The following is a 16652-nucleotide window of genomic DNA, read 5'->3' as shown; positions in this document are numbered from 1 at the left end:
CCCAGGACGGAAGCCTCGCGGAGCCCCGCGGCGCACGCGCAGCCGCCGGCGCCGGAAGCGGAAGCGCGACAGCCGGCCGGGGACGCGCGCGCACACCATGGCGCCGGCGTCGGACTCCGCTGCGCCCGCGGGCCCCGAGTCGCGCCTCGACGCCCTGCTGCAGACCCTCTACGACCTGGGTGAGTGCGGCTCGCGCGGGGCGCGTCGGTGCTCGGTGCCCCTTTTCCCGGGAGCGCTGGCTGCCCGGGAGCCTCGCTCTGGGGGCGAACCTCAGCAGGGCCTTCCCATGTTCATCAGGTGACCGACCTTCGCTCTCCTTTCTTCTCTTACGGGGTTAAAATGAAAATAAAAATCCTCATTATTGAAGATTGGCCACTGCCTGGCACTTCGGGGAAGACCTGCAGGGCTGACATCATGGGGTGGCTGGCGCAGATGTCCACCAGGGACAGCTCCGAGTTCAAGCAAAGGTCTGTTGACAGTCTGCCAGGCTGCCCCTCTGCCAAGAAAATCACTTCTCAACTACATAGTCGTGTCCAGTGGAGGAGTTAAAAACAACCGGTGTGGCCCTGTGACTGTTACTTGACATCTTTGCGGTGGTTTCCTTACGGGGTGGGCCTACTGGCAAGGTCATGCCTAGGTGGGCACGTGCTGATTTTTCACAATGGAGTTAACTTTGGCCTAAGGACCTAACATTCCGGCTTTTTGTCTCATAATGATGAGGGGTATCATGGTTCTTCTGAGTTCTTCAAGCTGAACAGGGGGCAGCGAAGAAGAGTTTAGGCCCAAACTTCAGGGAGGGGGCTATATTGGCTCATAATGGGCTGGTTTACAGTCTGATTAGTGAGTGCCTTTGCTCAATCTAGTAAATTTTCCAGGGAGATGACTGCTGTTCCCACCGGAGACACAGAGAGAGAGAGAGAGAGAGAGTGTTTTCAGGGCTACCATAGTAGAGCCCTGAGAACCCACCACCAGTAGTGGGAAGGCGGTGGAGAGTCAGATTCCGTGGTGGGCAAGGAGGTGGCCCACGGCAAGAGGCAGAAATACCCTATTGTGGACATTGGCCAAGGAGGAGGGGCATGGTCAAGGTGGCTCAAGGCAGCTCAGATCCCCATGAGGGGAGAGCCAGCAGGCAATGACTTCAGGCCCCCTCCTAGGTTTCAGCACCAGAATTTTGGCACTAGGTTTCGGTAATGATGCAAGTACCCAGAAGAGACACCACTCTGAGTTCAAGCAAAGGTTTATTGACAGAGTCTGCCAGGCTGCCCCTCTGCAAGGTGCAGAGCCTCCTGGAAACACTTCTTAACTACATAGTCATATTCAATGGAGAGTTAAAAAATAACAGGTCTGATCCTGAGACTGTTACTTGACATCTTTGCTGTGGTTCCAGGAGTTAGGGACTCTCGGGGTGGGCCTCCCGGGAGGTCATGCGTGGGTGGGCAGGTGCTGATTTTCACAATGAAGTTACTTTGGCCTAAGGACCTAATAGACATGGTGTACCGCCTTTTGGTACCAAAAGCCTGTCTTAAAAAGTTTATGGTGATTAAGGCAAAGACTGCTTTGTTCTTGCCATGGAGCAGTTGCTGCTCACCCTCATAGCCTAAAAGCCTGGCAAGTTCCTGTGTAACTTGCTTTCCACACACACCATCTCATTTCCACAGCCTCGTGGTTGCTAACCCTGTCCATGCATCACTGATCCCATTGTTAGGAATGGAGACACGCACAGGAGGGTACAGACCTTGCTGAAGGTTACCCGACTGGTTATTTGCAGAGCCCAATAGAAAAGAAAAGCACTGACCACAGTGTGGACACAGTAGCACCACGTCTGAGCCATTTGAGATTCCCAGTACTGGGCACTATCACGGTACTGGTGCTTGGAGTGAGGACCAGAGTCCTTGTTTAAATATGGCCACCAAGGACATGAGGGCTGCATTTTGGATTCTATAAATTGTGAGAGTGTGCCGTGAAGAAAATAGTTGATTCAGGGTGCGCTTCCGGTGCTTGACAGTTGGGGCAGATGCACAGTGCTTTCATGTGCTTGATGTTAGTGATGCTGGGACCGAGAATGTTGCTTCCATTTGTGTTTGAACCCAGGAGAGACAGAAGATGAAGCCGAACAGAAGAGGGTCCGGAAGAAGAGAGAAGGCAAGAAGGGAGACGTGGGGGCTACAGCAGCCAGGCCAGTGGGGCCCCTGTCCCTGCCTGCTCCACTTGAAAGAGACCAGAGGAAGAGTGCTTCCAGCTTTTTCAAGGAACTCAGAGAAGAGGTGCATGGTACTTCTGATGTCACCCCCCAGGGTCCTCCCGCAGGACCAGAAGTCCCTGCTGCTGCTGCAGTATCACCCTTCCCCCAGGTAGAAGTGGTCAAATTCCACAGCAGGAAAAAAAAAAGAAAACTGCAACCAGATCAAGATGAGCATGCAGAGGTGAGATGTTGATTAGTTTTTATGTATATGGGAGACCTCCTGTATGGTGGCATTAAGTCACTGTCTTTATAGATTATGTGGGGGCTCCCAAGGCCACCCCCATGTAGTTATTTGCTCATTCATAGGATTCAGCATAAAATTTTTATCTGCCATGTAAACATGTAGACTGACCGGAGTTATCAAGCTCTCACCCTCCAGAGTTAAGCAGGTGTTCATTGTAAACCTCGTGGCAGGTGTAAAGCACTTAGCAAACTTGGGGCTTAAGTTATGCAGAATAACTCTGAGAAGCAGAATTTTCTGGTTACTTAGTGCTCAGGAACTGGCCAACAGCTATCAAGAGAACAGAACTGACTTGGGAATTGTGGGACTTGATAAGCCCAGACATGCTCAGTGAACTCCTTTCCATTCATAAGCACTCTGCTTGTTAGTGCTCAGAGAAAAACTCAGTTGTTCATCTCTCTGATATTCCTACTGTCAGCCTCTGTTCTAGGCCTGGAATATAGCAGCAAAAGAACAGCAGTCTTTGCTCTCAAGGAACTTACATTCTGTTGGAAGAGCAGTTGATTACTGAGCAGCAGCTTCTTTCAACCTGAACCTCTAAAGCTGACCCAAAATTCAGTCCATGAACGAGATGTGGTTACCCTCCAAATGTTTTTTTCCCCCCCACAAAGATATGTCCTATTAACTTTTGTCTATCAAAAGAGGAAATGAGGATTTCCTCTGTAACAAAGGACCACAAAATTAGTGACTTAAACAAAACTAATTGTCTTGTAGTTCTGGAAGACAAAGAAGTCCAAAATCAAGATGTTGGCAGGACTTTGCTCCTTCTGAGGGCTCTCAGGGAGAGCCCTTCCTGTGTCTTTGACCGGAGGTGGTTCTGGGCATCTCTTGACCTGGAGCTACATAACTGCAGTCTACCTCATCTTTTCACATTTCCCTCTGACTCCATCAGGACACCTGTCGTTGGGTTTAGGGGTCATCCTAAATGCAGGATGACCTCATCTTGAGATCCTTGCGCTCTGAAGCTCCTTTTTCCAGATGTCTCATGGACATATCTTGGGGGACGGGCAGCACAGTCCCACCCACCACTGAGACAGTCTGGCTTGCTTTGCTCTTTTGGATGCAGCACATTCTTATACAACTAGCGTGATAGGGCCAGTGTTTGCTGTGTCTTCACTCTGAAAACAACAAAGGCAAGTGCTCACTGTCAGCTTACTGACATCTCTCCCTTGAGGATTGTCAGAACACTCCCATTATCTCTACCTTTACTTTAGAATTCTAGGTCGGCTTCCCAACTCTGATGCTCCAGAGACTGGGGTACTGTGGTCTATTAGGGGTGGGCCAAGAAATGGCCCTTTGCAGCCGAAGCCTTCAAGCTGGTCCTCTGTTACCCCAGAGCACCCTTCGGATATTAGTACTACGTGGGCATGCTCTGCCGTGAGAGAACTGGGGAGCCCTGCTCTGCTGTGCAGTTCTGGGCTGCAGAGTTCAGCCAGGATAAAGTGTCTCGGTTCTCCCCAGCCCCTCCACATTTCCAGTGTCTTAGGCTTCCCTTTCCTCCTAGACTCACCTGTGCTCTCCTTTCTGGAATGGAAAGTTTTCTTCATAAAAAGGGTGAAAAGGTTGGCACTGAGTGAACCTACCAGTCCCTGTCTCTTAATAGACTGTCTGGCGGTCTCTCACATGGTCCTTTCTTCCTGTTCTGAGTGAGCCCTTTTCGTTGTGGTTGAATTTTCAGGGAACCTTGACTCTGTTCAGTTTGAATTTACTGAGTCTAATGAAATTTTCCATTTGTCCTTGATGTTCTCCCCTTTCTTCTTTTCAAAAAATTTGCATCTTTTGAAAATATGAGTTGTGTCTGGTTAAGGAAACTGAATGTGGACACACAGTGAGAACATATACACCCATGAAAAGATTTTAGAATCTTGTCATTGCAGCATGAATGTGACTTGGTTGCTGTGGCGTGTCTTGGGTTGGGGCTCGTGAGGTGCAGAAGCTGTGCTGGGAGCCTGTGAGGTAGGGGAAAGTGTGGTTGCCCTAGGGACGGGTAAATGGCAGCTCCGGTGGGGAATGAATGAACGAATAAGTGATCTCGTACACCACTGCCCTTGTTCTCTGAAAGCACGTACACCATTGGAGCACAAGTCCAGACAGGCATGAGGTTGGCAGAAATCCTCTAGAGAACAGCCACGGTATCAGACGTTCATCTTCAGCAAGAACTTGAGGAAGGGGAATGGTTGGGTGCTGCACAGCGCTCCAGCTGGTTGGCCTGTCTGAACCCAGGCCTGAGGCCTGAGCCGCATATTACCTTGTAACCAGCTGTCCTCAGCTTGTCTGGGAAGCTGGGCACTGTTGTGTTGCATTTTACCTGTTGTCCCAGATACCTGCAGGTGAACATCCTGGTCCTGTGCTATTTCTAACAAACAGGAAAGATCACTGACCCATTCGTTCATTTATTCCACAAATTGATTGCCTGGTATTTGCCAGCCCCTGGGTAGCAGTGAACAGGTGTAGTTCTCTGTCCTCATGGAATGGAATGTGCTGTCTACAGGGGAGGCAAGCAGAACCTCAGATAAATTAACATACCTCTAAAGAACTGCAAATAGGGTCCCGAGCGCAACAGCTGGAACCTCCTAGGTAGAGCGATCAGAGAAAACTGAGGAGGGGCGTTGGGGCTGCCAGGGAGGGAGCAGCCTCGCCCTCACCCCATGGTGCAGAAGGTCCTGATAGGTCACAGAGCTGGATGGCCAGCACCAGGTCCCGAAGGCAGTGGTGGGCCTCTAACTCCAAAGTCCGTGGGAAGCCACTGAAGAATTTTAAGGGAGGGCAGGAGGTGGTCTGGTGTATCTTTTAAGAACTGAGTTGTCGGCAAGCAGCAGCAGTGTAGCCCACGGTGCTGAGTGAGGGTGTGCTGCGGCCGACCCAGCTTGAAGCAGGATGGCCTGCACTAGGGACTTGTGGGGTGTGTGAGGGAACCCACTGCTCAACAGGTGCGGAGGATCCTGAGAGGATCGGAACTCTTCAGGGTGAGCAGTGAGTCGGGGTAGCTGGGAGCCGGTGGGCTCTGCCTTGCCTGGGGCTGTGTGTCGGTGCCACGTCGGTGCCACGTCTCTGCTTTCAGCGTTGCTCCATCCCAGCGAGCCCGGTCCTGCCCTGCCCTGCCCTGCTTTAGGAACCCTGGGCACCTGCATTGCCTAGAGGAAGTGGGATCACAGGGGCTCCTGCCTCCTGGGACCCAGACCAGTGTACACTGCTGCTGCCCACTGTGTGCTGGGAGTGGTTGTTCATGTCCATTGCTTGCTCATCGACACTGCTCATGGCACCTGGGCCTGCCTTCGTCTCACAGGGAGGTTACTTGCCTGCAGTTAAGAACTGCCCTGCAGCACGGTCTGCACTGAAAACACCCAGAGCTCTGCACACCACAGCTGGGTGGTTTTGGCCTCAGCCTGCATATCTCATCTATTTAGGACGATGAACAGTTACACACTCCTGACAGAAAAAAGAGGTCACATCTCACTGGTTTTGGGAACATATCCAAATGTTTTGTTTTGTTTCTTATGCAATTTTTTTAGCAGAAAAACCTGAAGAGGCATTTTAAAAATCACTTTTGTTTATCCCATTTGGTGTGACTATTCATAAATATTGCTACAGAAATATTTATGGTACTGAAAATATTTCTGTACCGGAAATGGTACGTTATTTTCATTATATTTACGTACAGTCTTTCCAGTACGTAAAGGTGTCTGAATTTCACAGCTGGAACCTGACCCTGGACGTTCCAGAGAAAGGACTGTGAATCTGGGGTTGAGTGTCACAGGCGTGTTCCAACTGCAGGCTTTCTGTTTTCAAGGTCGCTACTTAGTGCTGCGTGGAAGATGGCGTATGGGTGGGATCAGGGCTTTATCTCTTAAGTAACTCAAGTGCGTGGAGTCAGAACACTCAGCAGACATGAGGACCCGACCCCGCATCATGGTCAGACAGCAGAGCCATGCCTTGTGCTTACTGCCCTCCTGCTTCTCTACAGAATCTGGCTCTGCATGGCGCCCAGCACCTCCCTCACTTCCTGTTCTCAGGTGCATCCAACAGCAGGTAGGAGTTGGGAAGAAAGTGATCTAGTTGAAGCAGCGCATACTTATTCCCAGAATTGCCTGTTTTGAGGATGTTTATTTACCTAGCCACTTTCTGATTAGAGACAGGTTGAACATGGTTAACCAGTGGACTTCTTTTTTTCCCCCACTAAATGATGCATGGCTCTTGAGTGTCCATGGGGAAGAAGCATAGGACCCTCTGCTCACATTTCTTTGGTCAGAGAAAGCCATGTGGGCTGCCTGTCAAGTAGGCAGCGAAATGTGTATACCAATGTTGGGGTGGACTCTGGCATGTGACCTGAGTGTCTGGAGATAGAGCAGGGCCTGGTACCGCCTTAGGCAATGGTGCCTCCTGCCCTGAGGACAGTACTTCTTGAGTCAGGGGACATCAAGGGCAGAGTACTGAGGTGATTCTAAAGTGGTAAGAAAATAAAAGACAGGAATAGGGCCCTGCTGATGGGCACAGCATAGTGAAGTAAGTAGCCAAGACATTTTTTTCCCAGGAAAATGTTTGCATTTGTTATGTACTAGGATCTGGACCTCAGACCCTTTCTCAGAAATATGTTGCCAGCTGCAGAACTTTCTGGTGGAATGGAGATACAAGGCATCTATGTCCGGGCCAGATCTGTTCACAGCCTCACCCTGCCCTTGAGGGCCTCTCAGCGCTGGTTTGTCCACAGCCAGGTTGACTGACCTGAGGAGCAGGGACCAGGGTGCCTTGGGACTGTGCTGGGTAGCAGGGACTGTCAGAGGCTGGCACTGCCCTTTCCCCTCATGCCACTGTCTCCCAGGACACAGGAATTTCAACCTCACAGTAGCTACTGCACAGGCGCCTGAGAATTTTATTTTGGTGGCGACGTTCTTTCTAAATTGCTTCATTCTGTTCCATGCTCATGGTAACAGATCAGCCAAGAATGTCGGTGACATAAAGCATTGCCAGAGATGCAGCATGCATGAAGGAACGTGGCTCCAATGTAGCTGGTTAGTCAGTATGTAAGACTTTGTTTTGGTTTGTTTTTTGTATGTTAAATTTGTGTTTGAGGGTTTGGATATGGACCCAAAACCAGTGAGATATGACCTCTTTTTTTCTCTCAGGAGTGTGTAACTGTTTATCATCCTAAATAGATGAGATATGCAGGTTGATGGCAAAAGACACACCAACTCAGGTAGAGGTGTGGATTTTTGTTTTTGTTTTTCAGTCACAGAATAGGCAGTAAGACTTTCTGGGTAGATAAAATGGAAGTACCCACACTCCTCCCTGCTCTGCCAAGGGCCTGGAAAAAGACATCTGATGCCCTTATCCAAGAGAAAGTAGGTGGCTGGAGGATAGAGTGGTCTGGAAGCTGTTGGTAGCACAGAGCAAGGCCACTTGCCTGGACCTGGACAGTCATCTCCACTGGGCTGTTGGTACTGGGTCCATCCAGAGTCACCTGGATGTTGCTGATTGTCGTCAGCAGGTGTGTTGCTGACAAGAGCATCAGCTGAGTCACCCTGTCCCTGGATGCTGGGCCTCACGTTTATCCCACTTTCCTGTTTCACCATGACACCTGCGCCTTCCTGTGACCTCAAGGTAAATGCAGGGTCATGGTCATCTCAGCAGTTGAGCATAGCAGGTGGAGGCCGTCATCCCCAGCACTCATTGACAGGCCCACGCAGTGAGATTCAGAGGGCTGGTGGCACAAGCTGAAGTAGGATGCATAGGTCTGCTGTTGCTGTGGCACCTCCTGGCAGTGTAGGGTCAGAGCATGGACCACATTCTGCAGAACCCGAACAGGACACCCCCAGGCAAGAAGCCCCTGGCCTCCAGGCTGACCAACTCCTCCACCACTGTCCTCAAAAGAGACATGCCTTTTTTGGAGACTGCACAGCCTCCAAACTTCTACAGCCCACTTTCTGTTGGACAAACTTTGGGACTGGGATCAAGTGGGGGCTGCTGCTGTTGGCACATGAGGATGCCTTTGACAGTAGGTTCCTTAAAAACTCAAGCTTTGGTCAGTTCCATGGCATGTGACCGTGGCCAGGGATGTGTCTGGATTCTGTGGTGTATACCAATGTTGGGGTGGACTCTGGCATGTGACCAGGGCCGAGGATATGTCAGGGTGAGTTTCATAGTGTGTGGCGGGATTTCAGTGTGGAGAGACAGGACACTGAGGCACCCAGAAGGAAGCAGTTTATTAGGGCATCCAGCGAGAAGCAGTGTTTATTGGGGCATCCTGCAGGAAGCGGTGTTTATTAGGGCATCCTGGAGGAAGCAGTGTTTATGAGGACATCCTGCAGGAAGCGGTGTTTATTAGGGGCATCCTGCAGGAAGCAGTGTTTATTAGGGGCATCCAGCGAGAAGCAGTGTTTATTAGGGCATCTTGCAGGAAGCAGTGTTTATGAGGACATCCTGCAGGAAGCAGTGTTCATTAGGGGCATCCTGCAGGAAGCAGTGTTTATTAGGGGCATCCTGCAGGAAGCAGTGTTTATGAGGACATCCTGCAGGAAGCGGTGTTTATTAGGGCATCCTGCAGGAAGCAGTGTTTATTAGGGGCATACTGCAGGAAGCAGTGTTTATTAGGGGCATACTGCAGGAAGCAGTGTTTATTAGGGGCATCCTGCAGGAAGCAGTGTTTATGAGGACATCCTGCAGGAAGCAGTGTTTATTAGGGGCATCCTGCAGGAAGCCGTGTTTATGAGGGGCATCCTGCAGGAAGCGGTGTTTATTAGGACATCCTGCAGGAAGCGGTGTTTATTAGGGGCATCCTGCAGGAAGCGGTGTTTATGAGGACATCCTGCAGGAAGTGGTGTTTATGAGGGCATCCTGCAGGAAGCGGTGTTTATGAGGACATCCTGCAGGAAGCAGTGTTTATGAGGGGCATCCTGCAGGAAGCAGTGTTTATGAGGGGCATCCTGCAGGAAGCAGTGTTTATTAGGGGCATCCTGCAGGAAGCGGTGTTTATGAGGATATCCTGCAGGAAGCGGTGTTTATGAGGGCATCCTGCAGAAAGCAGTGCTTTTGAGGACATCCTGCAGGGAGCGGTGCTTTTGAGGACATCCTGCAGGAAGTGGTGTTTATTAGAGCTGTCACTGCCCCAGCGGATTCCTGTCCAAAGGCTGAGCCTGAGCACAGCGGAGCTTACGTTAGCTCCTTTGTCTTCCCTTTATGGGAACCGACATTTTGATTAGGTGTCCTGTGTGGAATTACAAGAGAGTTGCGGCATGGTTCCGACAGAGTTGCACATGTGCGCCGTTGCCTTCGCTTTGTTGTGGGAGCGCATGCGCAGACATGGCTGCTGGTGCATCAGGTCGCTCTGTTCTGGGAGAGCTCTTACCTAGTGTGACCATGATCAGGCATATATAGGGGTGAGAAGTCATGCATTTCGAAGGCATGTGCAGTATCACTACCTCCCATTAAGACTTAAAAAAACAAACCACCACCTTGACTAGAAATCTGGTATTTCTGAAAGAAATGTTCAAACCAAGCAAGTTTTGTTGGACATCATGTCAGTGGCTCCAAGGGAAGAAAAGAGAGAAAGGATTAATTAAAGGTGGCATTTGGCACCTTCTAAGCTCGACTCTGATGTGGTCCATTTCTGAACCCCTGACCCAGCAGAACTTTCTATCTGGTCCAAGAGATACATGTGTTGGTCTCTCTCAACAGCTTTGCTGTTTTCCTTAGTTTTCTCATTCCTTTCTTAAGCCTTGAAGATCTTAAAAAATATTTCATTCCTGTTCCATCTGTTAGCGTTAATTGGGATTTGGAGTGACATGCTTATATCATTGTTTGATATTTAGACATCCTAGCCAGTTTCGAGGCTTCTTTTTTTCCTCCTTTTAAATTTTTATTATTTTTACTTATTTATTTTTTTGGTTCTGGGGATTTGAGCTAGGGACTCGTGCATGCTGGGCAAGTGCTCTGCCCTTGAGCTATCACTGAGCTATTTTCCCTAGCCCAGAATTTCCTTCGTTAAAGGCTGAGTAATAGTCCACTGAATGGATATACCACATTTTTTAGCCATTCATCTGTCGATGGCCTTTTGAATTGCCTTCCCATTTTAGCTGCTGTGAACATAGGTGTGCAGATCCTGGCAGAACCTTGCCTCTGGTAGGATGTGAAGCGGCCCGTTGTTGGTCTTTCTGTTTCAGGGTCGGAGGAACTGCCGCAGTTCTCCACAGCGGCCATACCATTTTACTTTCCTGCCAGTGGAACACAGGGTTCAGATTCCCCCATGTTCCTGCCACATTTGTTACTTTCTTTTTTCACGATGGTAGCCAATCTGATGGGTGTGAGGCAGGTAGCCTGGTCAAGGCTTTGAAAACTGTTGGTGATCCATACTGTCGTGATACAGTACTTATGCAGTAACAGATGATTTTAGTAAGAATATTTTTCTTTGCAGAGTAAAACTAGTGTCCTTGAAAAAAATGTGGATGTTCAAGAATTTAACTTGGAAAAGGTATGTACTTTAAAGTTGTTTGGTTTGTTTGGTTATTAGTAATTGATCTTGCTTATTTTAAGTTCATTATACTTATGTAAATTCATCATACATTTGAAATTGGTAATAAATCAACACTTTTACTTATGGTGGCCCAGAATGAGTATTTTGCATGTCTGATGGTCAGGGAAGTGGTCCCCCAGATCCCCCTAGTCCACTCGATTGCATGCCATGCCCTTGCAAAACATCGGATAGTCTTAGGACAGGGACCGTGACCGCGGGAAGCTGAAAACCAGGGACATGTGCTTGTTGGGATCTGAACAGATTTTTTTAAATGCCTGAGGAAAGGAGGGAAGAAGCCATGTGTGGCAGCTGCTGTAGTTGGTGGCCCTGTGTCTCAGCTCATCTGCGAGCAGCCTGAAGTATCGCAGGGCTCCGCCTCCGTCCTGGCTCTCACTTGTGTGTGGAGATACCTCTCTTCAGTGGTCAAATGACCACAGGGAGAGCCTCCTGGAGCCCCTTTGCCACACCGGCAGGACCGCAGTGCTGTACCTCTGCTGCCGGAGCTGCAGGAAGTAGTGGGATGTTTCTCCTGGGAGCTCCACGCATGCACTGGTTGGATTCTGTTTCCTTCGCAGGCTCGTTTGGAAGTGCACCGGTTCGGGATCATGGGCTATGGGAAGGGAAAGGAAAGAGTTCTGGAACAGGAGCGTGCCATCATGCTGGGTGCTGAGGTGAGGGGCCATCTTCCATTGGCAGCAGGGTACAGAAATAATGTCCCTAGGAGTGCAGGGGACACTAGGACATTTTGCAAAATAAAAGCTGATGACACATGTCCTTGTTCTTTGATTTCAGCCTCCCAAAAATAGTTACGTGAATTACAAGGTTTTACAGGAACAAATCAAAGAAAAGAAGGCAGCGAAGGAAGAAGAGAAGAGAGCGGTAGGTGTGATGTGGTCTGCCTTAGTGCTGCAAAACAACAGAAAGGAGGGGGCTGCAGCCGGCCGGAAGCAGTCAGACACCACAGATGAGCGTGGTTCCCTCCACTCTGCCAGCTGCATTTCATGATGCCAGCCAAGGGACTGGCTGCTCACCTGCAAGGGCAGCCTTAGACCGCAGGCTCCTGCCCAGGTGATGCTGGCTCCTCCCGTCTCCTGGCTGCCCTTGATCATCTGGTGGGTTATATGTCGTGAAGCATGTGAGGCCCTTTGCAGAGCCTTAAGAGAAGGTGGATGCTCAGGTCTTCCCAAGGGCTTCAGACTGAGACTTTGAAACAGTCGTGGTTAATACGCCCACTTGAAAAAATTAACTAAAAATAATTGGTATCTTGGTGGCTTTGGGTCACAAACCTCTTGCCCATTTTGAATCTCCATTCTCCATTACTGATCCACATCTTATCTTAAATTCTGAAATCAGGCACAGGATGCAGATATTTTCAAGAAAAAGAAGAGGAAGGTGCAGGAAGATAGGTGAGTGTGTCAGTGGGGCCAGAGCCTGCGGCGCGGTGAGCTTTGGTCAGTGACAGCAGCGCCTGCGGCGGGCGCCGTCCCAGCCTTCAGGTTGCTTCTCTGGCGCTGTCCGGAAGGGAAAGGAGGGTTTCAGTGAGTTTTCTGAAACCAAGGCGCTGCTTTGGGACTGAACCTGGAGCCCTTTGCAGCCTCCACGTTTCAGACCAGACACTTCTGGGACCAGCGAGGCAGCTGAGCTGCGGGGAGCAGCACAGCAGTCCACGTGCCCAGGTCTGGGCCACAGCCTGCATGGGAGCCCACGTGGGGGCTCTGACCGCCCCTGCGTACTTCTTTCACTCTCCCAGGTCGTTTCCCAGTGGACTTTATGTCTCAACCTTTCCCTGGACACCTAGTGTGCTGGAACATGCCGTAAAATGGTCTTTTGTTCTGCCACAGCTGTCCATTGCGTGCCTACTGTGCACCAGGACACGGGGTCAGGCACAGGTGTTGGTCCCCAGGCATGACCACACTGAAGGGGTCCCTGTCCCCCAGGACTTGCGCTCTAGGGGGGGAAGCCCCCAGACACACATGCTGTTAGGCAAGGTGCCATCACGTGCTGGCCAGTCCTATGAGGGGCTGCAGCAGCAGCAGGGCAAGAGAAACTCAGAAGCTGGGAAGTCACTGGAGAGTTAGCGGCATCCATGTGCAGAACTGAGCAAAGGGAGTGTCAGCCTAGAAAGGCCAGTCCACTCAAAGGCCCTGAGGAGGGGCTGCAGCGGGTGGGGTCTGCAGGGAGACTAGCCAGCAGTGCTTCCTGCACCTGACTGCATTGGTGCCTTTTCTCACCTTGAATGTAGAAAATCCAAAAAGAAGTCAGCTCCCACTCTTTTGTCAAGTGGACGAATTGGACAGGTTGGAAAATTCAGAAATGGGACATTGATTCTGAGCCCAGTTGATATCAAGAGAATAAACTCTTCCAGAGTGGCTAAATGAAGAACTTCGTCAGCTCACAAGAGGAGTGGGAACAAGCGCCCTGCTGGCCAGGCCCTGCCAGCACTGGCTGATGCTGGCCGAGCGGTGGGTGCCGCAGCGCCCCTCCACTTCCTGCCACGTGCTTGGTGTGCTTGCTTGCGACACGATTTTTCATAATCACTCTTTCCTCTGAAACCTAGTAATTAACAATAAATTGCCTTTTAACATTTTTAATGACTTTACCTAAGAAAGAACTCAGAATGTGATGCCTTGTCAGTTTTGTGGAAAGTTTTAGTTTTTCAGCCTACTTTGTATGTAAATTCTACTTCGCAAGAAGTTATATAATAAAATAGTTGTAGTTTGTATTGACTGCTAAAGAACAAAAGATGGTTTTAACATATCTTAGTGCTCACACACCAGTGGATATTGTTTTGCAGAAACTAGAACTTATATGCCACACACATTTTAATAATGTCACCCTTACTGAGGGTGTCAACAGCTTCTCAAAGCTTGTGGCACATTAAAGAAGATGCTGGTAACAATCATGACTTTTTAATTGCCAAAAAATTTCAGATCCCAGCCTAGCAAGTAATAAAGTTTTGATCAAAAACCCTAGGGGTAGGGGCCAGGGTTGTGGCTCAGTGGTAGAGCGTTTGCCTAGCACATGTGAGGCACTGGTTTCAATCCTCAGCACCACATATAAATAAATAAATACATACATACATAAGAAGGTGTTGTGTCTGTCTACAACTAAAAATTAAAAAAAACCCTGGGAATGTCAGTGGCTGACTCCCGTGGCTTTCAGTGGCTCTGAGGGCATTGCCATGGGGGAACTCAGACAGAGCGGAGCCTGCAGAGGTGCAGAAGATGGTGAAGATTACAGATTAGAAATGGGGCACTGTCTTTCCAGCAGAGAGCCCCGGGAAAGGGGGGTCCACCTCCCGTGAGCCATGGCAGCAATCAAGCTGGACTAGAATCCCCATCTAGTCCATTCGGAAAAGCATGCGAATTCCAAGTATAAATTACCATACCCCCTTTGGTTTCCACATTTTAATTCACTGCATAGGTATTTGAAGAGCAGTTTTGGGGCCAGTGGGCATTCTGGAAGCCTTTGAGGTGTAGAAATGATAAACACGCACAAAGCAACCTGGGACCAGACTTAGGCCGGTGCTCTTTATTGCCTGTTGACAAGGCACCTTCAAGGTCAGCAGCAGAGAGAAGTGACCATGGAGGTCATGATTGAGGTCTCTGTGGCCGACTTGGTGCCCAGAGCAAGCGTGCCCTTGCGTCCACGAGCCGCCACCTCCCTGGCGAGGACTTCCTGGTGCTGCACGTTCAGTGTGCCAGCTGTGCAGGATCCTTGTGTGGCGGGTGGCTGGCTCAAGGGAGGTGGAGGGCCTGGACAGGTGGTCTCAGGGTAAGCCGAGCCTGCCAGGAACAGGCTGCAGAACCCAGCTCCCCACCCACAGAAGTGGCTGGGAAGCAGAACCACACCTCCAGAGCTGTGGAAATGCCTGACCATTTGTACCTCACAAGGTGCGAGAAGGCATTTGGTGGTTATCATGGAACCAGCCTGAGAGGAAAGATGCAGACACCTCACCCTTGCTACACCGTATCTTGGTGCTCAGCACTGCCCCCACCCCTCTGCACCCAAGCTGGAGACCTGCACGCACACCCTCATCCCGTACCTGGGGGACTCCTTGACCAGCTGACTTCTCCGACACTCTGGTGGCCCGCACTCGCTGCCCTCGAGCAAGTGTGCTGGCCCCTAAAAGTGTCTGCCTCCACCATGACCTTTCTGACCACCAGTTGCAAGTCGGAGGTCATGCCAGGAGTGATAAACAGCTTCTCCGCCCTCCAGGGTGCATGGCCAGCATGTGGTGACACAGACATATGCAGGGGGGCACAAGCAGCCCTGGATGAGATCGAGCCCAGCTGAGGTCTGAACAGGCCTCCTGTGGGGGAGCCCCCTGGGTGAAGGGCTCCCACCTGTGCTAGGAGCCGTACAGGCAATGAGCAGGACCAGGGGGTAACGGACCTGGGAGGATGCACGGCCCTGGGTGCATGGGGAAGAACAGCCGGGAGCAGCGTGTGTCCAGGGGAGAGGACTTGTCCCTTGACTGCCAGGAGCTGAGAGCAGTTGGCCCCTACAAGGATTGCCCCCTTCCCAGGGTGACCACGGTCAGTGGACTATGGTGGCTGGTGCAAAGCGCAGGCTTCACTGCAGCCTAGAACTCCGGAGCAGAGCCAGCCAAGACCCTGGTGGTCTGGCTGCCTCCCTCGGTCTGAGCCTGCCTTCTCCCCTGGACTGCTCATAGCTCCAGCCTTGTTACCTCTGGCAAAGATGAATACCATGACCTGTGACGGAAGTCACAGGTGACAAGAATGCCTGGGCCCACAAAGCAGAATCCCCTGGCCTGGTCTGTCCTGTGGGAGGGCAGAAGCTGCCTCTGGCTGTAGACCACATCTGTCTTCTCGTTGGCAGTGTCAAAAGAATTTATTTCAAATCTGCTTAAGACTGTGGTAAAACTCAAGTTTTCCAAAAGGTAATACAGAAAGTTCAACCAACCCCCAAAGACCAGAAAACACAGTGTTTGCAATTCAAAAAATACAAACGCTTGTGGATACCAATACAAAAACTAGAAAAAAGTACTTTTCCTGCCAATGCCCACCCCTCCGTGTTTTCAGGAATGTGAACAGCCACAGGACCAAGAGCTGCCACCAAACACCAACCACTGGGGACAAAGTGATGTGAAGTGGAGGAGCAAGGAGGGGGTAAAAGACAGGTGGGAAAATGGAAGTTCTGTCGACAGCCAAAACAAGACATACAGCTTTTTGCTTCTTGTTAAATTCCTTTCCCAAAGTTAAACAAACACCTCTCATGCGCAACAGACAGTGTGACGGCAGCGATTCTACATCATGCATATGGTTCTGCTTCGCCGGCTCCCTCCTCAGTGCTGAGCAAGCGGGGCTCAGAGTCCAGGCATGGGTAGGGTGCTGGAAAGGCAGGCCTGCGCTGGCCTCACGCGGCCCCTTCCACAGCCGCCGGCGGCCCCCTTTCCACCCTGAAGTTTGCTTCTGGCCTCTCCTCAGGGCCTGGCCTAGCACCCAGTGCCCCCTTGCTGCCACAGTTCCTGGGCCTTCCCCAGCACTAGGTTGGCAGGCATGCCCTCCATGAGCTGCGCCCCTTGACGGCAGAGCATCACGTTCAGATGAGACTTACCTGGAGTCAACAGCATTCATTGAAAAGTTGGCCATCTCCCTGTCCCCCACTTAATAATACAGCTTGAGCCAGTGCAGTCATAG

The 16652-nt window shown here is 50.6% G+C and overlaps 1 protein-coding gene across 1 annotated transcript; it reads left to right on the top strand.

Moving 5' to 3' along the window:
• The first annotated feature begins 2 nt into the window (after nt 1-2).
• FSAF1 (40S small subunit processome assembly factor 1) lies at nt 3-13706 on the top strand. Its single transcript, XM_079107210.1, has 7 exons — nt 3-179; nt 2092-2423; nt 10891-10947; nt 11565-11660; nt 11782-11868; nt 12343-12395; nt 13232-13706. The coding sequence occupies exons 1-7, from the start codon at nt 98-100 to the stop codon at nt 13365-13367; spliced, it is 843 nt and encodes a 280-aa protein (XP_078963336.1). The 5' UTR covers nt 3-97; the 3' UTR covers nt 13368-13706.
• The last annotated feature ends 2946 nt before the right edge of the window (nt 13707-16652 follow it).

This window comes from Sciurus vulgaris, assembly GCF_902686455.1.
Source record: "Sciurus vulgaris genome assembly, chromosome: 12".
Taxonomy (NCBI): Eukaryota; Metazoa; Chordata; class Mammalia; order Rodentia; family Sciuridae; genus Sciurus; species Sciurus vulgaris.
This window is presented reverse-complemented; position numbering and strand designations above follow the sequence as displayed.

Bases quoted from the DNA above. Each gene is read 5' to 3' on its own strand.
- FSAF1 (XM_079107210.1), top strand. From the start codon at position 98: ATGGCGCCGGCGTCGGACTCCGCTGCGCCCGCGGGCCCCGAGTCGCGC. The intron at 11,661-11,781 runs GTGAGGGGCCAT...CTTTGATTTCAG, and splicing joins CCATCATGCTGGGTGCTGAG to CCTCCCAAAAATAGTTACGT. The intron at 12,396-13,231 runs GTGAGTGTGTCA...CCTTGAATGTAG, and splicing joins AGGAAGGTGCAGGAAGATAG to AAAATCCAAAAAGAAGTCAG.